Source organism: Eretmochelys imbricata, chromosome 3, assembly GCF_965152235.1.
Source record: "Eretmochelys imbricata isolate rEreImb1 chromosome 3, rEreImb1.hap1, whole genome shotgun sequence".
Taxonomy (NCBI): domain Eukaryota; kingdom Metazoa; phylum Chordata; order Testudines; family Cheloniidae; genus Eretmochelys; species Eretmochelys imbricata.
This window is the reverse complement of record NC_135574.1, coordinates 187,560,993-187,583,811: the sequence shown is the minus strand read 5'-3', so window position 1 is coordinate 187,583,811 and position 22,819 is coordinate 187,560,993. Positions and strand designations below refer to the sequence as shown.

At 42.1% G+C, this 22,819-nt stretch overlaps 1 protein-coding gene across 3 annotated transcripts in view; it reads right to left on the bottom strand.

The window, feature by feature from the left end:
• Positions 1–22,819, bottom strand: part of CCDC85A (coiled-coil domain containing 85A) — a 188,775-nt gene that overhangs the window by 12,766 nt on the left and 153,190 nt on the right. For all 3 annotated transcript variants that reach the window (XM_077812021.1, XM_077812022.1, XM_077812023.1), the window contains exon 3: positions 20,977–21,053. In XM_077812021.1, the coding sequence (XP_077668147.1) occupies positions 20,977–21,053 (77 nt within the window). The remainder of the gene's footprint in view (positions 1–20,976; positions 21,054–22,819) is intronic.

Genomic DNA, 22,819 nt, shown 5'->3' with positions numbered 1-22,819 from the left:
GTCACCTGCATTCTTTCCCTGCTTGTGCAATTGCATCAAATGTTACCAGCCTTGGAAGCAGCTCCCATTTATGGAGATATGGCTCAGACAGCAGCCTGGCAAGTCCATCTTTCTCTTTACTTGTGGCCTGTGGCATTCAAAAATGCTATGGGTAGCTCAGTAGTGGATCTTCTGCCACTCTGAGAGGAGTGTAGATTTCAGGTGAGTAGGGGAATGAGGCAGTGAAGGAAAAGGGAAGGCGATGAGAGGAATTTTAAAAGTGTAACAATACAAAAACTCAAAACAAAAAAAGAAAAAAAAAACACCACAGCAAACAAACAATGGAACAGAGACAGAAATGGATAGGGGAGAGGGAAAGCCAAGACAGTAGCAGCTGTCCTGGCATGAGAAGATGCAGGATCCATCTACACTGCAATAAAAAACCTGTGGCACCAGGTCTCAGAGCCTGGGTCAACTGACTCAGGGTATGTCTATACTTACCAGGGATCGACACTGTGGCGATCGATCCACCCGGGGTCAATTTAGTGGGTCTAGTGAAGACCCACTAAATCGACTGCAGATAGCTCTCCCATCAACTTAGGTACTCCACTGGAATGAGAAGCATAAGGTAAGTCAACAGGAAAGTTTCTCTCATTGACCCAGAGAGTGGTGTAGACACCGCAGTAAGTTGACCTAAGCTACATCCACTCCAGCTACATTATCATGTTATTGTGTAACCTAGGTCGACTTAACCCTATAGTGTAGACTTGTCCTCAGTCTCACAGGGTTTAGGCTGCAGGGCAAAAATTGCACTGTAGAAGCTTGGGCTCAGGCTGGACCCCAAGCTCTGAGACTCACCCTCCATATAGGCTCCAGCCCAAGCCTGAACATCCACACTGCAACTTTTAGCCCCACAGCATGAGCCCCATGCACCTGAGTCAGCTGACCTGGGCCAGCCGTGGCCATGCCACAGATCTTTTACTGCAGTGTAGATGTGCCCTAAGAGGATGCTCCAGCATAAAGAGTTTGGGGACCAGCATGATCTAGTGGATGAAGCACTGAGGAAAACTGGGTTGTATTCCTGGCTCTGCCACTAATCTGTTGTGAGACCTTGGTAAGTCACTCCCCGCTCTTAGACAAAGGTCAGAAGGGACCATTATGATCATCTAGTCTGACCTCCTGCACAATGCAGGCCACAGAATCTCATCCACCCACTCCTACAATAAACCTCTCACCTATGTCTGAGCTATTGAAGTCCTCAAATCATGGTTTAAAGACTTCAAGGTGCAGAGAATCCTCCAGCAAGTGACCCGTGCCCCATATGGCAGAGGAAGGCGAAAACCCCCCAGGACCTCTTCTAATCTGCCCTGGAGGAAAATTCCTTCCCGACCCCAAATATGGTGATCAGCTGAACCCTGAGCATGTGGGCAAGATTCACCAGCCAGATACCCAGGAAAGAATTCTCTGTAGTAACTCAGATCCCACCCCATTTAACATCCCATCACAGGCCATTGGGCCTATTTTTACCATGAATAGTTAAAGATCAATTAATTGCCAAAATCATGTTATCCCATCATACCATCTCTTCCATAAACTTATCAAGTTTAATCTTGAAGCCAGATAGGTCTTTACCCCCCACTACTTTCCTTGGAAGGCTGCTCCAGAACTTTACTCCTCTGATGGTTAGAAACCTTCATCTAATTTCAAGTCTAAACTTCCCGATGGCCAGTTTATATCCATTTGTTCTTGTGTCCACATTGGTACTGAGCTTAAATAATTCCTCTCCCTCCCTGTTATTTATCCCTCGGATATATTTATAGAGAGCAAACATATCTCCCCTCAGCCTTCTTTGGGTTAGGCTAAACAAGCCAAGCTCCTTGAGTCTCCTTTCTTAAGACAGGTTTTCCATTCCTCGGATCATCTAGTAGCCCTTCTCTGTATCTGTTCCAGTTTGAATTCATCCTTCTTAAGCATGGGAGACCAGAACTGCACACAGTATTCCAGATGAGTTCTCACCAGTGCCTTGTATAATGGTACTAACACCTCCTTATCTCTGCTGGAAATACCTAGCCTTATGCATCCCAAGACCGCATTAGCTTTTTTCACGGCCATATCACATTGGTGGCTCATAATCATCTGTGGTTAACCAATACTCCAAGGTCCTTCTCCTCCTCCGTTACTTCTAATGGATGCGTCCCCAGCTTATAACTAAAATTCTTGTTATTAATCCCTAAATGCATGACCTTACACTTCTCATTATTAAATTTCATCCTATTACTATTACTCCAGTTTACAAGGTCATCCATTCCTTTCCACCTCCAGGACTTCTGGGTTTTCCATTCACTCTCCCTTGGACAACTTTCACAATGCTAGCTGGACCTACACACAGCTGTGAAAGTCTGCCCTTCCCTGATTCCTCCTTTCCCGCCAAGCGTCTGTGTGTTTGCATGTGCTGTTTCTTGTGCAATAAAAGCGAACTTTTATAATGGTAAATCGTCTTTATCTTTTTTCTACAGGGTGAGATTGCAGGCACTGCCAATACATGCACAGGCATTTTAATCACTTTATTACAAGAATATAAGGCCCCAAATGTCACCATTGCCCCCTAGGAAAACTATATGCCATGTACCATTGAAGCAATTCAGACAGAGATATATGTTACTGGTGGTCATTGTCAAAGTGCTGCCTCAAAGCCTCCCTAATTCGAATAGCTCCCCTCTGGGCTCTTCTGACAGCCCTGGTATCTGGCTGCTCAAAATCAGCGGGCAAGCAGTCTGCCTCTGCACTCCACTCCTGAGCAAACCTTTCACCTTAGCTTCACAGAGCTTATGCAATGTACAGCACGCAGCTATGACCATAGGAATATTATCCTCAGTGAGGTCCAACATGTCATAAAGGCATCACCAGCGCACCTCTAATTTGCCAAAGGCACATTCAACTGTCATCTGGCACCTACTGAGCCTGTTGTTGTACCGCTCCTTACTGCTGTCCAGGTGTCCTGTGTAAGGTTTCATGAGCCATGGCTGTAAGGGGTATGCAGGGTCCCCCAGGATCACGATGGGCATTTCAACACCCCCCACAGTAATCTTCTGGTTAGGAAAGAAAGTCCCCGCTTGCAGCTTTCTCTACAGGTCCATGTTCCTGAAGATGCATGCGTCATGTACCTTCCCAGACCACCCCAATTTGATGTCAGTGAAACGCCCTCAGTGAACCACAAGAGCCTGCAACACCATGGAAAAGTATCCCTTCTATTGATGTACTCCATCGCAACGTGGTCTGGTGCCAAAATTGGAATATGTGTGCCATCTATCACCCCTCCAAAGTTAGGGAAAACTATTTCTGCAAAGCTGTCCACTATTTCATGCGCATTTCCCAGAGTCACAGTCCTTTCATAGAATCATAGAATCATAGAATATCAAGGTTGGAAGGGACCTCAGGAGGTCATCTAGTCCAACCCCTGCTCAAAGCAGGACCAATCCCCAGTTTTTGCCCCAGATCCCTAAATGGCCCCCTCAAGGATTGAACTCACAACCCTGGGTTTAGCAGGCCAATGCTCAAACCACTGAGCTATCCCTTCCCCCCATCCTTTGTAGCAGGATGTGATTTATTGCCCTCCACACTTGCATTAACACAGCCCAACAGTCGATTTCCCCACTCCAAATTGATTAGCAACCAACTGGTAGCAGTCTGGAGTTGCCAGCTTCCACACACTTGACTGACACAGCTGTGTAGACAGAAGCCGATAAAAACTGCATCAACACTAGAAGAACTTTGCCGGTATAGTATACTGGAAAAGGTATCACTAGTGTAGACATGGCCTTTGTGCTTAGCTGGGGCTTTTAGGTACTTCTGTAATAGAAATAGAAAAATCATAATAGCCCGTGATCTATGCATTTAACAACAAACAACAACAGTTAGTTATTCTTTTCAGTATGGACTTGAAGTTACAATGCCAACTCTACTAGCTAACTACACATTAGCTGTTTGAGCACCTGAACTTGCAGTATTCAAAGTAGTTCGTTGAGCGATGATAGGGAGCACAAGGCAAAACTGCTGTGCTGAGGTAACCTTATCTAGCAGTCTACTTTGGTGAAATGCTAAAAATACAGTCTTGCAATAGCAACCCACTAACAACAGAGAGAAACAGCTATGTAATACACTTAGGAGGTGCTGATGATCTTTTCAACTGGACCTGTTCTAATATGATCCCTTGCTGTTTTCATTCTTCACCCAGAACTTAATTTAAAAAGGAAGAAAACCATGCAAAGCAAAGCAAAGCATTTAGAAGTTGCTAAAATAGAGGAAAACACGTCTCCTTCCAGCATTTTTTTCTTGGAAATACTGTATTATATACAAAATTCCCTAATTATTTGTTCTGTAGAAAGGGAAATGCATTTCTATAATAAAAATAATAATAATAATAATAATAATAGTGCCAAGAGCCTCCAATGAAAATCAGTGCCTCATTGTGCTAGGTCCTATGCAAACACATAATATGAGACAGTCTCTCTCTCAAAGAGCCTGCAATCGAAATAGAAAATACAAAGGGAGGGAGGGGAAACAGGCACTGGAAAGTGACATGCAACTGAATTCTCTGACAATATTGCATAAGAAACAGCCTGAGTTTGTATGTTCTGAGTGATTTCATGAAAACATTTTGGGCCTGCATCTCCATTATGTTACACCTGATATAGATATTTACACCAGTGCAAAGTGTAAATGACTGCACAAGATGAAGGGAACAGAGAATTGTCTGATAATTACAGACAAGGGGGCCTGATCCTGAGACTTCCTGGGAATTCACAGCACACTGAGATTGTGGGATTGAGCCCCATGTGTGAAAAATCCTAGAAATAAAGGCATAGCTACAGAAATGAGAATGCTCCTATATAGACATCATAAATTGTATGCTGAACACATGTAAATGAGTGTTTAGATCAGCATTTGAAACTAGTTTAGGTTCTCAAGCATCTCATCCTGTACCGTTCATCTTTTCAAAGGATGTTGGGGTTTTTCTTTTTTATAAGGAAGTGATTAAAACAATGGTAACTGATGGCATATGAACCTAGTAATTGGGCTGATAACACTGACATACAAATGTCTTTACCACAATATATAGTGAATCTTACAGTTCTCCAAAGTGATACACTGGTATCAATTTAGGAAGGGAGTTTGGATTTATTTTTCTGTTATATAAAATAAAAATTTATAGATCTGGACAAGCCTAAAGCTACCCTTCTGAAAAGGAAATAACTGTACAAGGGGGCTGGAGGAAAGGAGTAATAAAACAGATTGGAGCAATTCTGTTTTGGGAAAAATTCTCTCAGGTCCCTTTGTTTTTTTATGAGTCAATATTTTCAGTTTTTTTAAAACTCTGGCCAATTTCAAATTGTGTAAAAATATTGATATTAAAAGCAAGGAAAATACAAGACTTTGCACACACATCTAAAATCTCCCAAATGCCAGAAAATATGAGTCCTGCGAGTTGTGCTGCTTTCAGAGTCCACGCCTTTCTGCAGGCACTATGCTTTCTTCCAGGAAGTCATTTCTGTGTACGCACAGAATGCTTACCCCCCCTTATTGCCCCTGACTGAACATGAGAACTAGTTGTGAATATTCATGGTTCAAAGCCACCACTGTTCTCAAGGCAAATCCAACGCACACGTTCATAAGAGATGTTTGAAAAATTAATCTTTTCCCCTCAGGCGTCCATCCCCTTTTGTCCTTTCACAAGGGGCAACAGCTTCCTATGTGCTACAAAATGTGCTTTGCTGCCCCTGATTGCCATACATCTGAGCAGCTCAATGTGTTTTACAAAGACTCTCCCAAAGTTGTTTACTTTCTGAGGGTAGACTCTAAAGATAGTCCTTAGCTTTTCATTTTGGATCTGGACATCAAGCGTTCCAAAGCTGGGACCTTTTGGAGCTCAGGTTTTGGTTTGGCCCGTTAAGTAAATAACAGTTCAGAGTCAAAGAACTGGTGGGGGATCTCAGTGCCACCAACTTTGGTGTACTTCCTTATCAGGAGTTTTGGTCTGGGCCATCTCTGGCAAATAGTGGCAGTGCTGTACCATGAGACTGATCTTCTGCAGCAGTACTGAGAGGAGACAAGCATCCCGCTTGTGAACTAATAAATAAAGGATAAGGTCAAGGTTTTCTAAAGAAACTACAGTAAAAGCTGTTTTATCTGGCACTTCACCAACCGGAAAGTTCTATAAACCGGTATTTCTGATCTTCATTGAAATTCCAGTTTATAGTCTGGTTGGCGCGGAGCTGGTGCGGTGCTGGGGCATGGAAGAGGGTGTGGAGCACGGGTTCTGGGAGGGAGTTTGGGTGTGGAAGGAGGCTCAGGGCAGTGGATTGGGAAGTGAGAGAAGGTGTGCGGTGCCAGATCTCGGGGGTGCTCACCTCGGGCAGCTTCCCACAAGTGGCGACTTGTCCCGGGTGCTCCTAGGCGGAGGTGCAGCAGGCAGCTCTGCGCACTGCATCTGCCCACAGGTGCTGCCCCCGCAGCTCCCATTGGCTGTGGTTCCCAGCCAGTGTGAGCTGTGGAGCCAGTGCTCGGGGCAGTGGCAGCACATGGAGCTGTCTGCCATGCCTCTGCCTAAGAGCAGCTGGGACAGGTTGCCACTTGCAGGGAGCTGCCCGAGGTGAGCACTGCCCAGATCCGGCACCCTGCACCACCTCCTGTGCCCCAACCTGCCGCCCCGAGCCCCCTCCTGCACCCAAACTCCCTCAGAGAGTCCGCGCTCCACACCCCCTCCCACGCCCCAACTCTCAGCCCCGCATCCCCTCCTGCACCCAAACTTCCTTCATCTTAGTTAACTGGCATTTTTCATTTACTGGCACCCCCAATTCCCTCAACATGCCGGATAAAATAGGTTTTACTGTAGTAATTGGAGTGCCTCCATTTTTGGGTGTTTAACCTGAGACCTCCAGAAGGGGACCAATTTTCAGAAGGAAAGTGCTCAGCACTTTTTGAGAATCAAGCCTCTTTGAGGTGTCTCAAAAGAGACACTCCAAAACGAGGCAAACAAAACCTATAGTCACTTTTGAAAATCATGATCTGTGTTTGGAAAATGTAAAAAAAATAAAGCTGATTCTTATATTGAAAGTGAAGCTGGGTAAAAGTCTTGGTATTCTGATGATTGATGGATGCCAAGTGAAGTCTTGGATGATTCTGCAGCACAGCACTCTATTAAATACCCAAAAGAAGTACCTACATAGTTACTAATTACAACATGAACTTCTTAGGGTGGTCAGGAGCCTGCCACATGAGAGGAGTGGAGTGGCTGAATTCCACCCCCATTGAAGAAAGCATTTAGAAACAGGTCCTTGCCTCTTCATTAAAATCAGTGCACTCAGGGTTCCGTCACCCCATAACTGCAGGACCTCTCACACCTTATTCTGAGGCAGCTAGTTCTGGCTCCTGACAAGCTCCAGCACACATACAGGTAGGGACACACCTGGCTGCAGATGCTGTGATCAGCTCTGCATGGGGAGGCTACAGCTAAGGAGCTGCCCAGCTGCTCGAGTGCACACCCCCCTCAGGAGTTTAAACCCAAAATTATACCGTCTTGTGCTGCACAGAGATCTGTACAGTGTAAGCTCATGAAATTCGCCCCCTCCCTCAATGTGGAGAAGGATATGCAACAGCTTTCTGCCCAAAGTTATGACTCTCCCACACTGGTTTTAGACAAAGCAAAAATAAGTTTATTAACTACAAAAACAGATTTTAAGTGATTATAAGGGATAGTAAATAGATCAAAGCAGATTACCTAGCAAACAAACAAATCATGCGAACTAAGCTTAATATACTCAAGAGATTGTATATGAGTTGCAAATTCTTACCCTAAATGATGATTCAAGCAGGCTGCAGAGATTCTTAAGGGGCTAGCTGCACTTGCTTACAGCTTAAAAACCCCAGGTGTTCCTTTCACAGGCTAAAAATCCCTTTAGCTTGGGTCCAACACTTCCTCCCAGTTCAGTCCGTGTTCCTCAGGTGTTTCCTAGAGTCTCTTTGGGGAAGGAGTCAGTGAAGAACTATGATGATGTCACTCCCCTGCCTTAAATAGCTTCTGCATGTGGCAGGAACCCCTTGTCTCAAAGTTTGGTTCCCACACCAGTCAGTGGAAAAACAGTGGTATTCCAAGATGGAGTCGTAACCAGGTCACCTGGTTACATGTCCCTGTAGTGCCACAGCAGCCATTGAACTGGAGGTCCTGGTGATGTCAAGGAACTATGATGTGATTGGAATCACAGAGACTTGGTGGGATAACTCACATGACTGGAGTACTGTCATGGATGGTTATAAACTGTTCAGGAAGGACAGGCAGGGCAGAAAAGGTGGGGGAGTAGCACTGTATGTAAGGGAGCAGTATGACTGCTCAGAGCTCCGGTACGAAACTGTAGAAAAACCTGAGTGTCTCTGGATTAAGTTTAGAAGTGTGTGCAACAAGAATGATGTAGTGGTGGGAGTCTGCTATAGACCACCGGACCAGGGGGATGAGGTAGATGAGGCTTTCTTCCGGCAGCTCACGGAAGCTACTAGATCGCATGCCCTGATTCTCATGGGTGACTTTAATTTTCCTGATATCTGCTGGGAGAGCAATACTGCGGTGCATAGACAATCCAGGAAGTTTTTGGAAAGCGTAGGGGAAAATTTCCTGGTGCAAGTGCTAGAGGAGCCAACTAGGGGGGGTGCTTTTCTTGACCTGCTGCTCACAAACCGGGTAGAATTAGTGGGGGAAGCAAAAGTGGATGGGAATCTGGGAGGCAGTGACCATGAGTTGGTTGAGTTCAGGATCCTGACGCAGGGAAGAAAGGTAAGCAGCAGGATACGGACCCTGGACTTCAGGAAAGCAGACTTCGACCCCTCAGGGAACGGATGGCCAGGATCCCCTGGGGGACTAACTTGAAGGGGAAAGGAGTCCAGGAGAGCTGGCTGTATTTCAAGGAATCCCTGTTGAGGTTACAGGGACAAACCATCCCAATGAGTCGAAAGAATAGTAAATATGGCAGGCGACCAGCTTGGCTTAATGGTGAAATCCTAGCGGATCTTAAACATAAAAAAGAAGCTTACAAGAAGTGGAAGGTTGGACATATGATCAGGGAAGAGTATAAAAATATTGCTCGGGCATGTACGAATGAAATCAGGAGGGCCAAATCGCACCTGGAGCTGCAGCTAGCGAGAGATGTCAAGAGTAACAAGAAGGGTTTTTTCAGGTATGTTGGCAACAAGAAGAAAGCCAAGGAAAGTGTGGGCCCCTTACTGAATGAGGGAGGCAACCTAGTGACAGAGGATGTGGAAAAAGCTAATGTACTCAATGCTTTTTTTGCCTCTGTTTTCACTAACAAGGTCAGCTCCCAGACTGCTGCGCTGGGCATCACAAAATGGGGAACAGATGGCCAGCCCTCTGTGGAGATAGAGGTGGTTAGGGACTATTTAGAAAAGCTGGACGTGCACAAGTCCATGGGGCCGGACGAGTTGCATCCGAGAGTGCTGAAGGAATTGGCGGCTGTGATTGCAGAGCCATTGGCCATTATCTTTGAAAACTTGTGGCGAACCGGGGAAGTCCCGGATGACTGGAAAAAGGCTAATGTAGTGCCAATCTTTAAAAAAGGGAAGGAGGAGGATCCTGGGAACTACAGGCCAGTCAGCCTCACCTCAGTCCCTGGAAAAATCATGGAGCAGGTCCTCAAAGAATCAATCCTGATGCACTTGCATGAGAGGAAAGTGATCAGGAACAGCCAGCATGGATTCACCAAGGGAAGGTCATGCCTGACTAATCTAATCGCCTTTTATGATGAGATTACTGGTTCTGTGGATGAAGGGAAAGCAGTGGATGTATTGTTTCTTGACTTTAGCAAAGCTTTTGACACGGTCTCCCACAGTATTCTTGTCAGCAAGTTAAGGAAGTATGGGCTGGATGAATGCACTATAAGGTGGGTAGAAAGCTGGCTGGATTGTCGGGCTCAACGGGTAGTGATCAATGGCTCCATGTCTAGTTGGCAGCCGGTATCAAGTGGAGTGCCCCAAGGGTCGGTCCTGGGGCCGGTTTTGTTCAATATCTTCATAAATGATCTGGAGGATGGTGTGGATTGCACTCTCAGCAAATTTGCGGATGATACGAAACTGGGAGGAGTGGTAGATACGCTGGAGGGCAGGGATAGGATACAGAAGGACCTAGACAAATTGGAGGATTGGGCCAAAAGAAATCTGATGAGGTTCAATAAGGATAAGTGCAGGGTCCTGCACTTAGGATGGAAGAATCCAATGCACCGCTACAGACTAGTTACCGAATGGCTAGGCAGCAGTTCTGCGGAAAAGGACCTAGGGGTGACAGTGGACGAGAAGCTGGATATGAGTCAGCAGTGTGCCCTTGTTGCCAAGAAGGCCAATGGCATTTTGGGATGTATAAGTAGGGGCATAGCGAGCAGATCGAGGGACGTGATCGTTCCCCTCTATTCGACATTGGTGAGGCCTCATCTGGAGTACTGTGTCCAGTTTTGGGCCCCACACTACAAGAAGGATGTGGATAAATTGGAGAGAGTCCAGCGAAGGGCAACAAAAATGATTAGGGGTCTAGAACACATGACTTATGAGGAGAGGCTGAGGGAACTGGGGATGTTTAGCCTGCAGAAGAGAAGAATGAGGGGGGATTTGATAGCTGCTTTCAACTACCTGAAAGGGGGTTCCAAAGAGGATGGCTCTAGACTGTTCTCAATGGTAGCAGATGACAGAACGAGGAGTAATGGTCTCAAGTTGCAGTGGGGGAGGTTTAGATTGGATATTAGGAAAAACTTTTTCACTAAGAGGGTGGTGAAACACTGGAATGCGTTACCTAGGGAGGTGGTAGAATCTCCTTCCTTAGAGGTTTTTAAGGTCAAGCTTGACAAAGCCCTGGCTGGGATGATTTAACTGGGAATTGGTCCTGCTTCGAGCAGGGGGTTGGACTAGATGACCTTCAGGGGTCCCTTCCAACCCTGATATTCTATGATTCTATGATTCAGAGGTTGTTTGTAGCGTCCTCAGAAAGATTCCCCGTTGGGAGATGAGCTTCTTCTAAAACCTACTGTTTTCTCCTAATGGCTCATCAACCTGAATGGGCCCTTCCAAGCCAGCCATCTAGACTCAACATCCTCTGCCTAGTGGGCGTTTCCCAGGTGTAAACACATTTGTCAATATTCCTAACTTCAGATACAAAGTGACATCTGTATACAAATAGGATAATAATATTCAGTAAATCATAACCTTTCCAATGGTATCTCACATGACCTATCTTGCATAAAATACACCATAGTTATGCCATAATCATATCATAATATCTCTATGAAGAATATGGGGTGCAGTGTCCTACCCACCCTCCCCTGTTACCCTCTCATTCTTGCAAGACAGAGGGTATATTTGCTAACTTGTTTGAAATACTAAAGAGAATGGGGAGTCGGGGGAAAGGAAGCAACTGGGATAGCAGGATAAACTGCACTTACAAGACCATGCTGTGAGGAAAAGGCCATTAAGACAAACCAGCAAGGAGTTGGTTGGAAATAATCCTCTTGATTAAAATGTACATTATGTCATTTTTGTTTACTACATTTCTTGCTTTTGTAGATCTCAGAAAACCTCCATTTTTTCAGGTTTTTTAAAAATTTCTTCAATGAAGAAGGCATCTTAGAACTATAGTCTCTGAATTCCCATCTGATGGTCAAAAACCTTTTCAGATGGATATTTCCAACTGCATTCACTTGCTGTTTCTGAATCTTTACTTAGAGCAGATCTCATCCCTAAATAATGATATAACTAGACTAGCCTTTCACAACCCACAGCACAGAGCCTGAAAAAGCATGCACTAATCTCCAGCTAAACAGGACATTGAACAGCAAAACTGAGGACTGCATGTGCCATTTTTAAAAAAAATCAGTTTACAAAATAAATAAATCTCAAAGGGTAGTGGATACTGACAACTGACATGTGGCAGGGGCATAACTTTTTGTAACCATGACCCAGTAAATGAAGCAGTCTCTTATTAGCAATCCTATATGCCTCCTATATCATGTAATATCAGAAGGGAAGTAAATCTCTGGCAAAAAACACACGATGTCAAGACCCTATTATGCACAGTTGAATGGATAAACAGAAAAGTCAGAGCAAGCAAAGAACTTGAAAGGCCTGGCTGGGATCCATGCTTAGCCCTGCTAGAATACCACAACACACCTCCTAATGCTCTATTAATATTGTCAGTTGAGGAACTGAGGCAGAGAAGTGAAGTCAGTCAGCACAAGGCCACAAGGGAAATCAGCATCTGATCTGGGATTAGAAGGTTGGAATTCCTAGCTCCTAGTCCTATGCTCAGAACATTAGATCACATCTATTTTCTGCTTTATTTTTTACTATAACTATCAACCACTTTCAAACAGCATATTGATGAAGCAAAGATGATTCAAACTTCACATTCTGGACAGTCCTTTAAACTTCATTGGAAAAAAACAATTCCCTCTGAATTGTCACCTGATGTAATTTTAAAAAAACGTATGCTTTCACCAGGCAATTTGACAGAAAATTATAACATATACAATTAAACCAATTGCGAGATCAACATATTAGACAACTTCTAAAAGTTAATTTAGTGCATATTTTGTCTAACATGAGCATTTTTACTATATGAAAATCTTGCAATACCTTATTAAATCTCTAGATGGTGCTTGACTGTACAAGAAATTTGGGAGTTCTAATTACAGGTAGTACAATAGAGAAGTCTCGAGTGACCGCAGTGAAGTTACAATAAAGTAGTGTGAGAGTTAATCAATTCTTATCTGTGTTTTTATCTTACATACCTACTCAACACAATGGAAATACAACTCACTCCAGATAGTACTATATTTATAGACCTTATAGACAGGTCTTTTAAGTGTTATTGTACCACAAACCTTCTTAAGAGCTAAACAGAATATATCTATGACTTTCTACAGACCCTTAAAATCATATTTGTTATTTCCTCCAAGAAGGTAAATAGTTTTGTTAGGCATGTTTATCAGCAATCCATGCTGAAATTGTACTGGTGGAAGTCTTCTCCCATTTTGTCCCTACTATGTGTTTTCAGTGTTTCCCTAAAGCAGAAATCACACTTAATGATGGTGAAACCTGTCACTTAATGATATGGAATTTCCTAGGTCTTCTCTAAATCATTTATTAGATATTAGTGTCAAATTAGCAACTCTTTTGGAGTAAGCTCATATTTTCATTCCGGCTCCACCTGTCTGAAGTTGCTAGTACTAGAGTATCTTCTGAATCTGTAGTAATAATGATCTCCATTTGCTCACTTTTTCTACTAGAGCCATTCCATGGCCGCTTGCTTGCAGCTCCTTTTCACTACACAGTTTGGTCAGTTCCTGGTCAGTTTTATGCCACCAGGAAACCAAAGCCTCTTGAGAAGTTTTGTCTCTGTCTCTTTGGATAACTTGTTCTGATCTGGCCTGGTTGTAGCAGAGGAGAGGCAACTGTAAGAAAAAGCTGAAGAATCCCATTTGCAATCTGAAGCATCTTTAAAGGACTGACAGTGGGGAGGTCACTGTGAATTTGTCATGGGACCACAAGACAAATAATGCTGGTTAATTAGTGATCCCCTGTAAAAAGCCTACAATGACTGCAGGAAGATGTCACTTGTTTGTGACCCTTGTACTGAGTGCTGTGACTGAGTTCCAAAAAAAATGTTTTCAGGGAGTTCTTCAAAATCTCTTTTGCTGGCTATTACAGCAATAGAAGAAAAGAAGACTTGAGGCTACAAAAACAACGAGGAGTCCAGTGGCACCTTAAAGACTAACAGATTTATTTGGGTATAAGTTTTCATGGGTGAAAAACCCACTTCTTCAGATGCATGGAGTGAAAATTACAGATGCAGGAGTAAATATACTGAAACATGAAGAGAAGGAAGGGAGTTACCTTACAAGTGGAGAACCAATGTTTACAGGGCCGATTCAGTCAGGGTGTATGTAGTCCACTCCCAATAATTGATGAGGAGGTGTCAATACCAAGAGAGGGAAAACTGCTTTTGTAGTGAGCCAGCCACCCCCAGTTCCTATTCAAGCCCAAATTAATGGTATTAAATTTGCAAATGAATTGTAGCTCTGCAGTTTCTGAAGAAGAAAGAAGCGTTAGAGGAGCAGCAACAACGCATGGTGGCTGTGGAACCTGGGCAGAGTGTGGATGGGGAAGGGATAAATAGTTACACGGTCTGTACTTAAGACAGATGCTTATTTGTTGTTTGTCTGTCACCGTCTGTGTCTTGTCTATTTAGATCATAAACTCTTTGGGGCAGAAGTTGTCTCCTTCTATGTGTCTGATTAGCATCCCACACAATGGATCCCACACCTTAACAGGGGGCCTTTGGTAATATGATAACAATAATAAATAAAGAAAGAAAGAAAACAAACAAAAGGCCCAAGAATCAAGAAACTGAAAAGAAAGGACAGAATGCACAGAAGGAAACACAGTGCTAGATAACCTCATAGATTCTTTCACTGACTCGTTGGCTAACCTGTGCATAAGCTCTGCTGTGTCAGACTTATGCTGCGTTGCCATGGAATTTGAGAATTCAATTCCTCTAGCTCTTCCACACTCATATAAACTTCTGGTAACGACAACATTCTTTTTGTTTGTTCAGACTTGGTTGTCCTGGCAATATTTGCCTCTGGCTTCGTATTTCATAAAAAGTTGGGACTTGTAGCCAGATTACATAAACAGAGACTTTTTTTCCATTCTAACCCTAACACGCTTCCTTCTCTCCACCATACAACTTAAAATGGAACTAATTGAAGAAGAAGAGAGTGGCTCACCAGGAATGTTCTTACCAAATACATTCATTGACTACATGGCACATGTACACTTGTGTTGTTTCAACGTATGATGTTATCATCACCCCTAGAAATATAATCAACCTGTTCAAGTCACAAGCTTCTTTTTCATTTAACTGACTTTTGGAGGCCTGATTCTGATCACACACCAGTGTAGATAAGGAGTCAATGGGACAGATTTTGTTCACAGTTACACATGAGGGCAAATCTGGAATAACGATTGCCTAATCAGTGGAGTTATTCTAGATCAGTAGCTCTCAATCTTTCCAGACCACTGTACCCCTTTCAGGAGTCTGATTCGTCTTGAGTACCCTGAATTTCGCCCCACTGAAAAAACTACTGGCTTACAAAATCAAACATCAAAATACAAAAGTGTCACAGCACGCTATTATTGAAAAATTGCTTACTTTCCCATTTTTACCATATAATTATCAAATAAATCAATTGGAATATAAATATTGTAAACTTGCATTTCAGTGTATAGTATATAGGGCAGTATAAACAAATCACTGTCTATATTAAATTTTAGTTTGTACTGACTTCACTAGCGCTTTTTACGTAGCCTGTTGTAAAACTAGGCAAATATCTAGATGAGTTGATGTACCCCCTGGAAGATCTCTGCATATCCCCGGGGGTAAACGTACCCCTTGTTGAGAACCACTGTTCTAGATGTCCACCAACATAACTGAGATCAGAATGTGGCCTAATGGATTTACATCAATATAATATTGATGTAAATGAAGTATGAATCCAGTTTTGTCTTTTAAGAAGCTTCTTGACTACTGCAAAATGTCTCAGTACAAGCAGACATTATGTCTCTGCTAACTGCAGAATATACTATCAGAGATAGCCTAAAATTCTATGCACAAGAGCCGATCAATAGGTAGAGACTAACAGCAGAAAAGGCACATGAAAAGGGTGATGCATAGGTTGTTTTCGTATAATTTATCTTATAACATATTGCATTGTAATACAGCCAGCTCATTAATTGCAACTCTTTGGTTAAGGACTCTGGTTACAATATTACGTATGTTATTTACTGCATGCAACAAAAATGTGAGGTCAGATCACACCCTCTGCTTTTATGCATGGGGACAAAAAACGTCTGCAAATAAGGGCCTAATTTTTGTAGCAGCCACTCCCTCCAAACGTTCAGAAATTTCCCAAGCAGATTCCCACTCTATGCTCTTAACCACCCCACCTTTCTCACCTACCCATTAATTAAAGAGAAGGGGACTTCTGTTCAACCACTCATTTTTTTTTTATCCCTTCTATTCTGCTGCTTTATTCATGTCCTCTAACCACCCAGATTCTTCTATTTCAGTCCAAGAAAATTCAGTCCTAATTTACTGGAAACTTGTCTGGAACAGAGAGACATGAACACTGCTGAAATGAATCAAAATATAAGTCAAATAAATATCAGTGGAAAATCTTGGGGAACTGATTTTAGGATTAAGCAACTGCAACTCTCTCATACGGTAATTAGAACAATTGGCTGAGAATTCCATAATATAAGTGACAAACACTAATAATTTTAATGGGAGTTGTGTTGGTCATCACATTAATGAAAAAAGCTTTTCTTATATAAATAATTTTATTCTTAACTTGACAGCCAAGTGATAGTAGACAAACCAGAGTCAGCTTCTAGCTGAAACAAGCAACTCCATTCTGTTCAGCATTCACAGAGCCATGTACTGTCATGTGAAAGATGGCCATTAGAACTTTCAATCCACCTCCCACAATCTGACATAACAATAGTGGCTATTTCACACAAGAGCTGTGCCTTTTTTACATATGGACTGAAACTAGTCTCTATAGTAAAGCCTAAGCTACACTAGAAAAGGTTTGCCAGTATAACTACTGGTACACTGGCAAACCCTCCTAGTGTAGATGCAGTTTACACCAGCAAAGGAGGTGCTTTTGCCAACATAGCTTATCTTGGTTTTCTCAAACAAAATAAACTATCCCAGCAAAAGCACTTTTTTGCTGGTATAACACTAGGGCTTCGCCAGTATAAAAAGGTTTTTAAAAATTACACCCCAACATTATCATAGTGACAAAAGTTTTAAGTGTAGACCTGGACTAAGAGAAATTCCTTGCACTGAGATATTAAAATAAAGATAGACAAGAAACAAAAACATGAAATAAAACTTTAGGTAAGAGGGTGCAGAGATATTATTCTTCATGGCCAGTGTCCGGTAAGGCTTAACCAAGAATTCTAAACATGCCCTGAATATATAGGAGAAAATAATCACTGTATAAACCAAGTTGCTTAAACATACATACATACTGGATACACTCTTCCAGTCGTATTATATCTAACCATGAATCTCCTGAAAAGAAGTCTGACGTTACTGATTCTAAGTCTGCTTTCTTTCTGATCCACCAAAATCATCATAAATATTTTGTGCTTCTGTGAATTGCGCAGAACAGCCAGGGGCCAAACTACAGATCTCTTAAAGAATCTTATTATATGCCAGATCTTTCTTGGTTCAAATTACACCACCCACAAACATCCTTCCCCAAATTGTGTCTCTCTGTGTACACCACTAGCAAGCACTGTTACATACTTTTGTGTTTGAGAAGCACTGATATTAACCAATAATCTACTGTTTCCTCATGCCCAGCCAATGTAGTTTGGCAACTGGTAGGAAGACCCTGTTGCATGCTGCATGTCTTGGAAAACGTCTGCTTTTTTTCACAAAACTCATATCTGTGGCCATATATTGAATGTGCTTGGATTATATCTTTTGTTTGCTATCTGAAAACAAATATATGCTAATTGCTGCCCCCATCAACAAAGCAAATTTACAACTTGTCTGCAGCTTCTCATAACTCTTAAACCTAGTAGAATGCAATCAACCAGCACACGAGCAAATGTTGGGAGACTTTTGCAGTCTTAAATGAATAGGAGCATTTTTATACCGTTTCTATTCCCTGATCAGACTGAAATATTGACTCACTGTAGCTATTGGTTTTTCCCCTAGCCATAGTAATTTCTTGTCATAGTGCAGCAAACTAGAGCTCAGAATTCAATTTGAACAGTGAAGATGTCATCAGAAAAAAGTGTTTCAGTGAAAAGGTGCCTGCTGCTAAATATTAATAAAACTTTTAAGTTACAGGTAGTGGGGGGTTGAAATAAAAACTAATATATAAGAAAAAGACAAAAAAGGCAAAGGAAAAGGGGAGATAACTAGTCGGTTGCCAAGGAGTTTTGTGCTCTATGCAGGGTATAAATGGTCACACCATTACACAAGTTGGTATGAGTAATGCATATCTGGAAGAGGCGAAATAGGGCAGGGTAGGAAAGGGCTTAAAGAGGAAGAAAGAAGGCGTAGCAGAAGAAGAGAGGTGAGCAGACAGGAAAAAGTAAGCATCGTAAGTAGCACTGATCATACTCACTCAGGGATAGAATAGCTACTAACAAGTGTATCAATAACAGTTCACCTCTCTCACTCTCTTCTAATATGTACAGTCCTGGAGCTTTAAAATCCCTGCTGTCCTGCAGGGTGAGTGCCACTGAATAACAGGGGGGTTTGTTGTTGTTTTTTGTTTTTACAAAAAGACATTCCCTTCCCACAACACAGGTGGAGTTTTCATACCCGTAACAGAAAAGGAATTTCATTTGATGCTCTACACTTGGGCCTGGTCTACACTGGTGGGGAGGAGGTCGATCTAAGATACGCAACTTCAGCTACGAGAATAGCGTAGCTGAAATCGACGTACCTTAGATTGACTTAGAATCACTTATTTCGCGTACTCACAGCGCGGGATCAACGGCTGCTGCTGCTCCACCGTCGACTCCACTTCCCCGATCACTCTGCTGTTGACTCTGGAACTCCACCAGGGTGAGAGGTGGATCGATTTATCGCGTCTACATTAGACACGATAAATCTATCCCTGATAGATCGATCACTGCCCGCCAATCCGGCAGGTAGTGTAGACGTGGCTTGGAGTGGAACTGTCAAAAGCACTGAGAGTCATCCTAACCCTCAGAAAACTCCCATCGCCTTCATCAGAAAGATAGTTAAAGCAACGTGGAGAGAGCTTTTGAAAATCAAAATCCCATTCTATGTCTTTCTACTTCTGTTTCAGCCTGACAAGTGTCCAGAGTATAGTTACGATGTTTCCCATAATGACAACCAACCCAGACAACAGAGAAGGTTAGCCACTACTGCCCTTTTTAACCTTAGTAACTTTGAAGGTAGAAAAACAGGTCAGATAGAATGTTGCCTGAACAAGTGTCTTTCACCAACTCACCTGAAAGCCCCAGAAAATTCTTTATAGAACATGCTAGCCAGGTCCCTACTGTCTCATATAAATGAAACACTAACATAACTGAGTATGACTTCAGAATAGGCTAGCTGTTGACTATACTTCCTTCCTGTACTGAAAGCAATGAAATTCCTAGGATGAGCAGACATGCTGTGAAAGGCCAACACATGTCATTCTCATAATTTCTAATGATAAAGTGTTTACAGGTGTTTGGTTAGCTTCTAGAACCAATAAACCAAGCCAAGATATAGACACACATTTGGCCATAAAGCATATATTTATGTCAAGATGCAGACTTTGTTGCCTACTTAATTATTCCCTTTGCATTTCCCTCAGCTTCTGCCCCCCGCCAAAAAATACACCACTGCCCCATTGTAGACTTTTAGGCACTATTTTTAGAACTGATTAGTGACTTTGGATACCAAACATGAGAGACCTTAAAGGGCCATGATTTTCAGAAGTTGGGAGTTCTGCACTTTCTGAAAACTCAGACCCCTCTACAGTGTCTCAGGTGTGCACCCCAAAATGGAGACAAACAAAATCACTAGTAACTTGAAAATTTTTGGCCCTAAAGTCTTTCCTGAATGATCTATCACACAAAGACAAATCAGAGATTGTGTTTTTGGTCAATCATTATCATTTGCCTTGCTTGGCAAGACAATAATACTCTGCATCACAGAGTATCTTGCATCTCAAAGGCTCAGCAAATGTGATTTTATATATGATAATCCTCATTACCCCTTGCAGGTGGTGAATATTATATGCCCATTTTTCAGATGAATAAACTAAGGTACAGAGAAGTTAAATCACTTGCTCAAGGTCACATAACTAGTCAGTGGCAGAACAAAGAATAGAACTATTACCCCCTTTAACTATTAGGCAAAACCTTGCTTAAAATCTGCTTTACCAAGGACATCACCAACTCTGATCCTGAGCCATCCCTGTAACTAATGCATTTGTCTCTATACTTTATAAAAATGATTAAATCCGAGTCTGTGAATATCATTGCCCCTTCCCTTCACCACTATCTTTGATTTTTACACACAGGTCATAGTATTCTGAGTCAGTACGACGAACTAGCATTACATGGGTATTTTTTTAAAATGAACAAGATATTTCATTTTGAAAAGGTACTAATTTCCACAGTATTTTTAAATTAAATATAATATCAAGATGCATTAGTCAATACAAAATTAACATATATTTGAAAAATGCAAATATTATTAATTCATTGCTAATAAATAAAAATAGTTAAAATAAAAAGAAAGGCATGTACCCAGGAGAGCTTTAACTCCAAATCATTTGATGTTTATTTTTAAAATGTAATTTCAGTCTCCCCATTAAGCACCTAATACATCCCCCCAAAAAATTACAATAACAAATTTATTATTTTAATTGCTTGACAAATTTCCATTTTTGAATCAAAGTAATGTTTTAAGTTGTCTGCACAATAGCATTTGAAACTTTATATTTTAGAAAGATATGAAGAGAGAAATTCACTCTTAAGATGAAACTAGGACTGTCAAAGGTCAGCTGTTTGTAATTTTAAACTTCTTAATTGTTAATTAAAACATAAGTTTCAGCCTCCAGTGAGTTCTTACAAGGTATCAACACTTGTAAAGGTGAAAAAAATGCTCTGAAGTATTGTCATGATCTCAAATACACCAGTAGAAATGCTCCACTATAATCAGCAATGAGAAATGAAAATAAAAGATGCTAGAGGCTTTGATTACTGTAATGAGAGCCTTTGATCACTCTAAGAGTTCAAATTATATCAGTGTCTCACTGCAGAAAACACGGATGTTAAACACTAACACATGAGTGTTACTATCTAGCTAGGAGCTACTGTTCCTATCAACAGGAAGTCACCCACCTGGGGTAGCATGCGATTTTCCTCCTCCAGCTGCCTTACTCTTGCCTCCAGCTGCCTAACATAGGACAAGGTTGAGTCTAAAATTAAAAAGAAAAAACTCACATTATACACACAAGTCTGCTTTTGTGCACTAGCATCAGAGCCTATATAAGACAGGAGATTTCTGATTTGGTGTAATCACAGCAGATATCTCCGCTTAAGCGTACCTTACAACACCCAGTTCTGTTTTTCTCTAAGATAATACCAGTTATTGCTGATACTATAAGTAGTTTAAAACGTTAAGACTTGGCAGAATCAGCCTAATTCCTTGTTGATTTTGAGTCTAAACTACTGTAAATGACAAGGCAGTTGCTTCTCTACAACACAATAAAAGTCCCAAAGAAAGGCAATAAAGAACAATTTCTGCTAATCCCTACCCTAAACTTCCTGAATTTTCTGTGCTATGTAACTACATACAATTTTAGAAACACAAGAATAATACAGTGAACTATGGGGTCACTTTTGTACAGCCATGGAGATAAAAGAATTTTGTGCTATAGCAAGAGCCAATCACAGAGGTAAATCCTGCTCGCCCCATCCTGCTCACACAAATATTTTCATTGGCCTCAGGTGAAGAAGGAGAGCAGGATTTCCCTCAGATATGAGATTCAAAAAATAAGCATACATCAATTCCATGGGCTCACTTCCACCCTTGAGAGAGTCATATATGGTCAATTATCCTCCCACTGAAGCAAACAGTTTTCCTAATGACTTAAATGGGAGCAGAATTTGGTCCATAAGGAGAACCAAAGCCAAAAATCAGAATTTTCCAATACAGATGACCATGCATATCTTGGCCCACATGGAAGCTCTGCAGGTAGAAAACTGCCTCTAAAGAAAATGTGCATGGAATGGGGAGTAGTTTAATTGTAATACAGAAGACTACTTCTCCATACAAGACCATAACTGTGACTCTGCCAGCCCCTATTAATTCAACAGAAGTCAGCCCTTCTCTGGGGCCTGATTCATTAATTCTCTACACCATTTTTATGCTGGTGTACTCTAGTGACTTTAGCTGGAATTACACCAGCCATCTACTCATGGAATAGAGTGGAGAATTAGCTATTTGGTCTCTAAAAGGTGTATCTGTGGACATGCTGGGTCAGGTGTTCAACTGGCATAATCCCCATGGCTCCACTGACTTCACTGGAGTTCCTCAGTTGAAATTAGCTGGCACTCTAGATCTCTAATATATCCAAGTCACTTCACATGCCAGCCAGTCCATGAAATAAAAATGATAGGAGACTGGGAATGCAATGTAGTTGTAGCTATGTTGGTCCAAGCATATTAGAGAGACGATGTGGGTGAGGCAATATATTTCCAACAAAAGCTATTACCTCACCCACCTCGTCTCTCTCGTAGACTAGGTTTCACTTAACACTCTTATGGGGAGATAGTAGACTAAGGGCCATTTTAATTCTGAATTAGAGTGTCCACATAGGGGTTTAATATAGTTTAACTAATCCACTTTAAATTCATACCTTTATTTAATTCTGATTAACTTTCCTGAGTGTCTCCATGAATACAAGCCCTAAAACAGCAGTTCTCAAACTGTTGGTAGGGACCGAAAAGTGGGTTGTGACCCCATTTTAACGGTGTCGCCAGGGCTGGCTTAGACTTGCTGGGGCCCCGGGCTAAAGGCTGAGCCCCACCGCCTAGGCCGAAGCTCGAGGGCTTCAGCCCTAGGCGGTGGGGCTCAGGTTACAGGCCCCCTGCATGGAGCAGTGGGGCTTGGGCTTTGGCTCTCCTACCCAGGGCAGCAGAGCTCAGGTGGTCTTAGGTTTCAGTCCCTCCTCCTGGGGTT